Source organism: Stenella coeruleoalba, assembly GCF_951394435.1.
Source record: "Stenella coeruleoalba genome assembly, chromosome: 10".
Classification (NCBI taxonomy): Eukaryota; Metazoa; Chordata; class Mammalia; order Artiodactyla; family Delphinidae; genus Stenella; species Stenella coeruleoalba.
This window is the reverse complement of record NC_137156.1, coordinates 9,140,365-9,151,487: the sequence shown is the minus strand read 5'-3', so window position 1 is coordinate 9,151,487 and position 11,123 is coordinate 9,140,365. Positions and strand designations below refer to the sequence as shown.

Sequence of the window (11,123 nt, the reverse complement as noted above, 5' to 3'; positions counted from 1 at the left end):
TGCAGCAAGACAACAAAGGTCCAAGGACAGAAAGATGTGGGGCTAAACTTCAGCAGGTGTGAAGACCTGCGGGCCCACTCAGTGAACGTCAGGAAGATAGCTGACCAAGAGTTTTGATACTTCCAAGTCTGATATGCACGGGTTCATGTACCAGTGAGACTATATTAGTTTTTTTTAAATTTTATTTTATATTGGAGTAGAGCTGATTTACAATGTTGTGTTAGTTTCAGGTGTACAGCAAGGTGATTCAGTTATACATATAAATGTGTCTCTTCTTTTTCAAATTCTTTTCCCATTTAGGTTATTACAGAATACTGAGCAGACTTCCCCATATTATATAGCAGGTGCTTGTTGGTTATCTATTTTACATATAGCAGCGTGTACATGTCAATCCCAAACTCCCAGTCTATCCCTCCCCCCACACCCTTACCCATGGTAACCAGAAGTTCATTCTCTGTACGTTTCTGTTTTGTAAATAAATGCATTTGTATCATTTTTTTTTAGATTCTACGTATGATATTTGTCTTTCTCTGTCTGACTTACTTCACTTAGTGTGACCATCTCCAGGTCCAACCATGTTGCTGCAAATAGCTTTCTTTCGTTCTTTTTAATGGCTGAGTAATATTCCATTATATATATATGTAACACTTCTTTATCCATTCATCTGTCGATGGACGTTTAGGTGGCTTCCGTGTCTTGGCTATTGTTGAAATACTTTCATAATGGCTGATAACTAGCTGTAGAAGCAAGAAATCTGGACATTCCATGCTGGCTGCCCATGCCTTCTCAGACGGCTGGACCTTCCCACAATCGAACACCTGGAGGTTTAACATCTGTTCTAGCTGGGGACCGCCAGGAACCTGGTGGCCTGGGGACCACAGAACCACCCCCCGGCTCTGTCCCCATCAGTGCCCACGCCATGCCAGTGATGGCTGTTGTTAATTTCACCCCTGGATATTTCCACAGCAGTTTAGGGTGGAGGCCTGGAAGGATTCAGAATATGAAAGAGAAAAATAAGCTGCAGAAACACAGAAGACTCTGAACCCGCAAAACTGCATGTCAGGTTCCCGATGTGCTGCCTCGCAAGAGCACGCTGCCTGTCGGGCCTGGCACACGTCACTTCCATCAGTCAGTGACCCCCAAGGCTGAGGCCCTTCTCTCTTCATTATCCAATGGCACCAGCCCTAGATCTTTCTCTGATTGCCACCCGGGATTTGAGGAAACGCTATTGCCTCTGCCTTCATCACTGCAATTTCTTCCCGTGTGTTAGATCTGTTTCCAGAAGGAGTTGTCAGTGAAGCACTCATGGCACCAGATTTGGAGGCTGGCGTTGTAAATTATAGTAATTTTTCTGCCAACTGTGTATTGGCATCATGAGGATGATGTAATAAACAAATATTTTACAACTAAAATGTTTGTGACCGGGGCTCAGGGGCACATTGATATTCCTGAGAGAGTAATAAAAAGGATGGCTCTGTCAACCGTCATCTGTGAGGCTGGAAGGCAAAGCTTTTGTGAAGAGCGATTTTGCTTTACCACCTAGAACCCTCTAATGAGGTTGGCTTGGGTGTCTGTTTCCACTGACCTCTAGGTGCCTCTGAGTGAAACAGCCGTGCTCAAGGGTTCAGGCTCCAGAGATGCTACAGCTTGCTGTGTGACCTTAGGTAAGTCACTTCCCTCTCTGGGCCTTGGCTTTCTCCCCTGGAAAGACCAAAGATTGCTCTTTCTTTCCTGAGGGAACCCCTGCTTAATGTAATACCTGGAGTTGTGAGAACTCTACTTAGTTTCTTTGTCTAATACCCTGAGTATTTCAGGGAAGCACAGGCAGGATAAAAGCCAATCGTTTCCATCACAAAAGAAGCCAATCCCTGGAGTGAAAATGACCTACCCCTGGAGTGGGTACCTCTCCCTTCACCAGAGTTCACCTCTCCCCATCCAGGAGCCTTGGGTCCTTGGATCCCTGAGATCAGAGCTCTGCCTGTTCGTTAGTGTGTAGAGAGAAATCTGTTCTAAGTGGGCTTCCAGAAACCATGCTTTTACTGGAAGAGCAGCAGAAAGTATGACAGACCGGGCCATCAATTCACCCCTCGAGCTGGCACGATCCTTGAGTAATAGTCAATCTTTCCTACATACTCCAAAAATATTTATTTCCTATGAAGCTTCCAACGTATTTTACTACTGACCCTCATGCCCTAGGAGTGCTGCTCCACACTTTTTAATTTTCTTGCCGGTTACTGAGGCAGAAAGCACCGGGGAAGAGGATTTAAACGTCTGAATAGTAAAAAATATTCTTAAAAAAGAAAAGAAAAGGAAAATCTCATCCCCGTTGCTTGCCCTGTTTTACTTTTTCTCAGTGGCTTCTTCCCATGCCAACTCCCTCTTAAATATACTAGAGTCATGTCCTCCAGGCTCAGATCTTCACTCTTTGCTGTCACCTCCACTTCTTCCTGCCATCTCAGGCTAGCTCTTGGAGTTTTAGAGACATTCCTCCCCTTTTTCATTTAATGGATGAGGAAATTCATGATGCCAGGGGATGGAATGGTTGCTCACAATTAACAGGGGCTAAGTTCAGGCCAAGTCCCTTGTCAATGTGGACAAAACTTCACCCTCCTCTTGAGAACCGCACACCGAGAAACAGTTTGCTAGATGAAATGAGTTTTATAAGCAATTCCCCAAAGACACTGGACTGTCTCCTAAAAATAAAAAAGTGAAAGATGAAAAGCAATGCCGGTAAAGATAGAAACTCTGCCCAGGACACTGGCTGTGCGCACCTGAAGACTGTTACTTAACATCCTTCAGATGTGTCGCTGTTTGGACAACAGTGACCCCTGTGAGCTACTATTTGAGGAATGCCAGGCATTCTTTCAAACACTGTAAGGGAAAGGCGGTGAAAATTCTCAGAAGCTGATCAAACTCTTCTGGGCTTCTGTTGGTAACAACCGTTCGCAGCACTATTCTCCCCAACGGGTTGGCAGGTCAGCCAAGGCCAAGTGGGGAGGAGGGAGGTGCCGAGATGCAGGAGGCCCAGAAGCAGCATTTGGTATCTCTGGCTCCAAGGGCACGTGTCCAGTCCTACCCTACCGTGAAAGAGAGAAGGTGCTTGGTGTTCCTCAATAAACACACTTCTTTTTTTTTTTTTTCTGCGGTACGCGGGCCTCTCACTGCTGTGGTCTCTCCCGTTGCGGAGCAGAGGCTCCGGACGCGCAGGCTCAGCGGCCATGGCTCACGGGCGCAGCCGCTCCGCGGCATGTGGGATCTTCCCGGACCGGGGCACGAACCCGTGTCCCCTGCATCGGCAGGCGGACTCTCAACCACTGCGCCACCAGGGAAGCCCAATAAACACACTTCTTAATCTGAGCAAATAAAAAGCCAGTGGGAGCCCTCACTTGCTGTGAGAAGGCCATTTTCTCAAAGCAACTCTGGTGTGGAATGTGTATAATTAGGTACCTTTGGGGAGGTCGCCTTGCCATTGCTTCCTTCAGTCTATTAACATGGAGAAAGCACCTCTCACCACATCATCAGCTTAAACTGTTGGATCCCGTCTAATAGCCAAAGCATAGCTAATGGATCAAGTCCCTGGAGAGTTTGCAGGTGAAGGGGAAGCAGAGGCGGCTATGCAGGGAAAGACAGAGGTGTGAAAGCTGGGTTTTTGTTTTGTTTTTAGCTTAATGCAATCTAAAGGCAACTTTTAAGATATAAATCAAATTCTTGTTTTCATTAGCCATGATTCTTTTCCTTCTAATTGTCACCTTTCCAAGAAACCATCTTTAATCATCCCCCTACCTAATTCTTACCCCTTTGGCCCACTTCTCAGAAATTTCAGAAATGATTCAAAGTCGATACAGTAGGGAAAAAAATATTTATTTTCTAAAGTCATTACCTTGACAGGCAAAACAAAGCATTTTCTCAATTTCATTCAGAAATACATTAAAAAAAAATACATAGACCAATATGGCCTGCCCAAACATATATTTAACATGGTAAATATAAGGAATAAATTGTTTGAATATAAATATCTATAAAAAAATAAGTACATCAAAATGTAATCCAACCTCTTCCATGAGCCAGTTACATAAAGGAAAACAATTTGACAGCTTTAAATCACCACAATGTTTACCCTTCAGTGTCTCTCCTAAACAATCCTATACCATTGTGTTTCCAAAAATCAAGGTAAGGGAATCTGCTGATTCAATTGATCTTTCTTTTCTTATGGAACAGAGCTAGTAGATTACCCTGAAAATGTTATATCTACTGTTGACACATTAGACAGACTTCCATGAGGCTAGGGCTTAGTGTGGGGATTTTAGAGAGGGAAGAGTCTGGGGAAGCAATAATTAAAGGTGGGGAAATACTTTGCCAGAGTGCAATATAGGTGAGGTAGACTCATATGCATGAAACTCATCCTGATTTACAGTAGTAACAGTTTCTTTCAATTTTGCATTTTATGAATTTAAAAAAACAAAGTCTCTCTCTTTTTTTTTTTTTTTTAACTCGAGTGTTTGTCCTTAGAGTGTTTTCAATTTGTGCATTCCCTAGAAAAATCTTTGCAGGGACTTTGGAGTTTCTCCCTGAAATGTGCCAGGCGCCTGAGTGAGACACAAACACTCCCTTCGGAACCTCTTCGGGGACGGGGACGCCGCCCGCAAGTGGAATCTCCTCTCCTCCTCCCTCTAAGAAGGAGGTCACCCTAATTTGCAGGTCACTGCATCTCTCTGCCTTCTTTGCATAGCCCGCTGTCACCCCAAAGGAGGAGAGAAACGAAAGCAGTTCCCACTGATGGAGGCAAATGAAGACGGGCTGGGGGACTCCTTAACCTTTCCTGGAATGTTTGCACCCAGGGCGCTGGTCCTGTGCTAGTCTGGAACGAGAAGTGGTCTAAGCAGGGAGGATGCATTTGCTCTGATCCCAGCCACGTGGAGAGAGCGCAGAGTCAGGCCCAGGGCTCTTGGTGGATGAGAAGGCTTCAGACAGGCCCCAACAACCTGCCATCAGTGTGTTCGGTTGTAGGTCACTTTCTTATCTCTGTAGAGCTTGGCTTTCAGCTTGGCAACATGAAAAGACGTTTTGATGCTGTTACTGATGGCTTCCAACCTATTAAAACCAGACAAGAGAAAACGATGTTATTATTTTTTTTCTACAAAAATCATTCCTAGGCAAAAGAGACATCTAAAATTAGAATCTGGTAAAAACAAATCTAAATCTGGATCCTGAACTTTCACCCCCAACCAAAACCACATGTTACCCTGCTAACCTCAAGTGAAAATAAACTACCTCTTATGCCTAGAATGGCAATGGGTGGGGCGGTGAGCAGGGAGAATAAGGGTGATATGGTCATATCTAAAGGGAATTGGGTATTAAATACAATTTTAAAGTACAATTTCTAAGGTCAACTAGAGATCTTCTCTTTCCTTCTTTAGCCCTGTCCCAAGCACTATCCCAACCCCTGTGGGATCGTACGGAGAGACTCATTCGGCAGAGGTTTCAAATAGCCAGGAGTGTCTTCTTAAACACATAAGAAATTGAAGGGGGCTTCGTGGGAAAGAAATTCAAAGAGAGGAGACCTACAGGCAGGCCCAAAACAATATTCTACGGCAAGTAAAGAAAATTTGTTTTTGCAGGTTTCATGTTTTCTGTTTCTAGGAGAAAGAAAAAGGGAAGGACTGTAACATTGATTTAATAGTTGATGTAATGGAAGCTAATAGAAAAAAAAAAAGATTTCCAAGTCAGTCCAGAAACGGTGATTTACGTAATCTTGCGATCTGAAGGCGCACTAGTGGCCTGAAGTTATAAATATGGAAACTTCAACAGCACATGGGAAGTGCTGAGGATGGCCCCGCATCAGCAGTAAACAACTCAGAAGTCATTCATGACTGCCAGGCCTGTGCTCGTAATACTTGGATCCTAGGACTTCTTGCCACTGGATTTCCGGGAAAAGTTGCCACTGACCATGATAGGGAAACGTAGAATATGGGGTGGATCTGAAAGCAGGATTCCTCCCTGCAGCTTGTGAATTCCAAAATGTTTAGGATTTGGAAGACTTATCACTCTAAAACTGCTCAGGGGGCTTCCCTGGTGGCGCAGTGGTTGAGAGTCTGCCTGCAGATGCAGGGGACACGGGTTTGTGCCCCGGTCCGGGAAGATCCCACATGCCGCGGAGCGGCTGGGCCCGTGAGCCATGGCCGCTGAGCCTGCGCGTCCGGAGCCTGTGCTCCACAACGGGAGAGGCCACAACAGTGAGAGGCCCACGTAACGCAAAAAAAAAAAAAAACAAAAACAAACAAAAAAAACTGCTCAGAGCAATCCTATGGTATTACTAATCCAGATCCCAGCTCATGATTAAAAAATGAGAAAGCTTTTGGGAATGACATTGGGTCTCCACCAAATGCATTTCCCTATTTAAAAAGTAAATAAACCTGAAAAAATGGCATGCTCTAACTCTTACCAACCCTGACTTTATTTTCCCTTTGGCCATTTGAATAACTGCTGTGTTTTGAAGAATTTGATTATATGTGACACTTTAATTAAAAAAAATAAAAAACTCTCCCTGAAAGGATTTTTAATTTCTCAGGGAAAGCTGTAAAAAAACTAGATGTGACCAAATGACAAAGGTGTTTCTAGATAGATTTTGTTTGGAAAATCTACCTTTAGGATGAGTGGTGTGTGTGCTAGAAATCACCAAAGTGTACAGAGGGCGGCAGCCTGCATTCAAGGCCTTCAAGACAACATTTGAGAGGGATTCCTTTGCTCTCTTCAATCTAGAGAACACAAAGATTCCCCTTTTCTTTGTTACTGTCCTCTGGGCCTTTCTCCCATCAAGGCAAGAATGACTAGGAGAGTAGACCATTCATAGGTGACGGGGACCAGCTGCTCTTAGGAGCCTCTTACCTTCTTATTTTCCTTCCCTCCACCAGCTGCTGATGAAGGCACTTCTCTCCAAGCTTGGAACAGTCTTTCCCCTTCTTTTGTTTATTCCAGCCTTTCTCCATGGTGTCTTGGTCCCTGTTAAAATACACATAGGGAGAACATTTCAGCAATAGGAACTTCAGTTGTTCTCAATGCCTCTGTTAATCTCTTTTAAACAAGAAGACAGCATCATAAGAGGAAGACGGTCAGGAAGGCATAAAACTGAAGGAAAACACAGGTGTTTCTACTCACCTGAGTTCCTTTCCTGCTTCGCAAAAATTCCAGCACTTCTTGTCTTTTTGCCTAGCACATTGGCATCTCTTCCTGTGGTCTGTTGCCTTTGTAGGAAAGAAATCCTTTAAGGATCGCTTGGTCCTAGAGGGGCTTCCGAGTCCATATGGAACAATGTGCCTATCATGGAGAGAGAGGAACAAAAGTTATGAGCATAACTGATCGTCTCCAGAGGTTGCATTCTTTGGGGCAAGCTCCTAAGGAGCTCACACCACAGGATTTGGCAGCAAAACTCAGAAGAGTCAAATGTTGCTAACAGTCAGGGTGGCATGCCGGTCAACGGCCTCAAGTGTGTGGACCCACCCAGGAGAAAATCAGTTTTTCTAAGTCAATGAAATTCCATGTCAACTCTCAACACAGCAGCCTTGTCTTTTGGCCGAAATTATGACATCTCTGCTTTGGTATCTGTTTCGTATTTTCTTCCTTTTTCTGACTCTCTACTTAGTTAACAGGTCTTGGGGGTGGGGGTGGGGGACTTCCATGCAAAACCATGACTCACAAGATTTCGAAAACCGATTTTCAATTCAAGTGATACATGATAATGCTAAAAGGGCCCCCTGAGGAGGCTGGGGGGGACACACTACTGCGTGCATGGTTCACGCCAGGTTTGCACACCTCCTGTGATTTGGTGATTATCATACAACTGTAGAGGGACTCCTCATCAGAAGGCTCTCCAGTAATTTCCAGGGTGTCCGTTGTGATTCTCGCCTAAAGAATAAAGTCCTCCCCTTGGAAGTATCACCTTACTAAGTATGAGGCTCGCTGTGGTTTTTGTTTCATTTGATTTTGTTTGCATTTCAGTCATCCCTCACCATAACGGGACACCGCAGGCACAATCAATGTATTTTTGTTTAGGATTCCTTCTGATGGGTGAACTACTTTTCAGGGGGAGATGGGGGAAACTGCTTTCTTCGCTCGGGAGGCAGAAGGGAACTCTAAGGACCGCGTTTCTATTGCTGTGTTGAAATAGGCTTTTCCAAAGCAGGGAGTCGGGACACCCAAGTTCTAGGTCTCGCTCTACCATAAATTCATCCTGGCAAGTGACTTCAACGTTTCGGGTCTTAGTTTTTCTATAATTAAGATAAAGACATTAGACTATAACTCTCTATAATCCTTTCTGCCTCTTCAGTCTATGCCCTTCCATGAGAAGCACAGGTTGGACCAAGCCACGTATGACCTCAGCAACGTTTTCCCTAAACCCAGGCAGATCCCAATGGAAAACATTCTCCCCGGAGGCCCAACACAGAGTTTCTCCCCCGAGACGTGTGGTAGCCTCCTGAGGGGCATTTTCCCCACTGGGGCACTTTCCTGGGGTCAGAAATGCTACCTTCAGAGTCCAAACCCAAAAATAACGAGAGTGACTGGGCTCCAGTCTCCCGTGAAGCTGGAGGGGAGGAAGCCTGGAGTAACGATGCCCTCTAGAGACTCACTCTGGAGTGTTGACCCAAATGATGTCCAGGTGGCAGAAGTAGACGCATTCTTTATCCATCAGGGAAGAGCAGGAACAGCGCTTGGCCCGGCGGGGCCTCCAGGGCGCACTGGGAGAGGGCTTCTCCCCTCCGCTCTCGGCTCCTGTGCTGAGCTCGGCACCCAGGACCGCTGGGGAGACAAAGAGCAGGTCAGTGGGCGGCGTCTCCCCCAAGGCCCAAAGGCACACTGGTCACAGCGTCGATGCCACGTCTAGCAGAGCAGATAAAAGCAGATGAAGCACCCAGCCGGCCTCCGGCAAGAAACACAGAGCAAAAAGGACTCTATTATTTTCCCTCCTTAACATGACTTCACCTTTATCGCCACTGGCTTATCCAGCTTCAGAGAGATTATACAAGTGCAGGGGAAACAACCACCTGAAAAGGGACTTACCAGCCCCTTGAAGCAGCCTTCAAGGAAATGCTTAGAAATACTGCCTGTTAGACATTTGGGTTGCCTTCTGCATGGAACTTAGCACAACCTACGGTGGCTTAAAATTGGCTGATGACCAAAAACCTGAAACTAAGTAAATCATGACTCAGAGCCACTTCCTCATGCAGGATGACCTTCCATTTAGGGCAGTACCCACCACTTCACACCTTGTGTAAGGTGGGGAGTAGCCCAGATGAGACACACCTCTTGAACTTAGGTGGAGGTCCAGAGCTTCGGGGAGGTGATTGGAGAGAGAGAAGAGAAATCAGCTCTACACTAAAACCACTGACCTAAGGGAAAACTGAGCAGCAGCTCTGGGGACCCAGGCAAGGTTCCGTGTGTTTTGAATTCTGAATCCCCGGAGCAGGATGGTGTGGGCGGGATCTGCCGTCTCCCGTTCCCCACGGCAGCATGCTTCCTCTTACTGACAAGTTAGCCACGCAGCTTATCTGCCTAATTTTGTACATTTCAAATGATCAGACACATTCCAGGATTTTCATTCCCTTGACATCCTTTCTCTTCAGTCAGGGTCATGAAAAGACAAAAAAGTGCGCTGACCCTAAAAGAGGGAAACGGGCAGATGCACGCATGCTATCTAAATCCTTCAGCAGCCAAGATTTATCCTAGCTTCCCTCCCAAGACAGGTGAATAAAACTGGAAATAGAGCCCACACTGTTCCGAGTGCCAAAAACTTGCCAAAAGAGATCTAAAGTCAACAATGACAATTTTAAAGAAAACACCTGCTTCACCCTGAAACCGCCTGGGGGTGGTTTTCACCAGGCTGTTCTGCAGGTGACTTTACTTCTCATACATTGCTTGAATGACTTGAATAAAATTCCTCGGCTTCAAGCTGAAATGTTTAAATATTTCACACATTAACACACTATTAAAGCAGTATTTGAACAAGATATAAATTCCTATATGTCCTATGACCTGTATGAACACATACATTGCAAACATACATTTAGCTAAATTACATCTCGCTTTAATTGAGTCATATTTTTAAAAGCCAAGGAAATACACTAGGCAATAATAATAATGTTCTTTTAATGCTAGAGGAGCAATGGTCTTCAACAGAGGATTTTTTTTTTCCACTAGAAAATGTAAGCACCTTTGAGCAATAATTCCCCTACACTTGCTATCTGAGCGGCAGTCATAAAAAGAAATGGGGGAAAACACAGAAGCAAGAAAAGCATTAAGGTGGAAAAGAAGACGGCAGCATTCAGGGATTTACAAGTCAACGTGCCTACCTGCTTCTGGAGCTCCTTGGAAAGCCACAAACAGCAGAGCGAAAATCATGGGGAAATAATCCATTCTGGAAAAAAAGGGATCAAAATCCTTCCCCACTGCGAACTAAACCCGAAGGTGGGGGGGAAAAACGCAGAAAAATCAGCTTCAGTTCCTTCCGAGCGCTTCGGGTTCTTCGGATCTCAAAGTGATCCTTCAGCCCGAATGCTCTTTAATGGGGAGAAAAAAGAAGCGTCTGCCAGGAGAGAAGGCAGTGGGAGCGGTCCGAGGACGCACGCGGTGGCGGCCGTGGCGCACGGGGACCCGGGGACCCTGGCGGCGCTGGTCCCAGCGCAGAGGCAGAAGCGCGTCTGACCTGGACAGCTCTCGGCAGGCTTTTTATACTGAACCCCTATAGAGCGGGGGTAAACAGCTCCAATTTTATTCCAGCCCCAGACAATGTTATTGTGTCATTAGTCACCACCAGGCAACGTGCAGCCGGAGATAAGGCCGGGCTCTAAAGGAAATCACTGCTAACTTCAGAGGCAGACGCCCGCCGTCTGACAATTCGGGGCAGGGCTAAGGAAAAGAAAATACCCATTGGAGACCTTTGGTAAACCTGCCCGTGCAGCGCTGCCGTCTGCTTCCCCTTTGCAAGCTGCCAGCCCCGGAGTTCAAGCATCAGAAGAGGGACTCCAGAAAAGTCATACCATTGGTATGAAAAGTATGAGCTACAGTTTAAATAGATTGTATTGTTGTGTGCGGGGGAATTTTTTTTTAATTGTTTTTCGCTTCATTTGCCT

At 45.6% G+C, this 11,123-nt stretch overlaps 1 protein-coding gene across 1 annotated transcript; it reads right to left on the bottom strand.

Annotated features, from left to right (window-relative positions):
- Window positions 1-3,896: 3,896 nt before the first annotated feature.
- Window positions 3,897-10,659, bottom strand: EDN1 (endothelin 1). Its single transcript, XM_079934649.1, has 5 exons — window positions 10,344-10,659; window positions 8,625-8,793; window positions 7,156-7,314; window positions 6,886-6,999; window positions 3,897-5,091 (listed from the first exon to the last, which is right to left on the bottom strand). Exons 1-5 carry the CDS (start codon window positions 10,405-10,407, stop codon window positions 4,989-4,991), a joined length of 609 nt encoding a protein of 202 aa, XP_079790775.1. The 5' UTR covers window positions 10,408-10,659; the 3' UTR covers window positions 3,897-4,988.
- Window positions 10,660-11,123: the final 464 nt, after the last annotated feature.

Coding starts and splice junctions, on each gene's coding strand:
- EDN1 (XM_079934649.1), bottom strand. CDS start 10,407: ATGGATTATTTCCCCATGATTTTCGCTCTGCTGTTTGTGGCTTTCCAA. Junction 7,000..7,155: donor GAAGCAGGAAAGGAACTCAG/GTGAGTAGAAAC, acceptor GTATTTTAACAG/GGACCAAGACACCATGGAGA. Junction 5,092..6,885: donor GAGGGAAGGAAAATAAGAAG/GTAAGAGGCTCC, acceptor TGGTTTTAATAG/GTTGGAAGCCATCAGTAACA.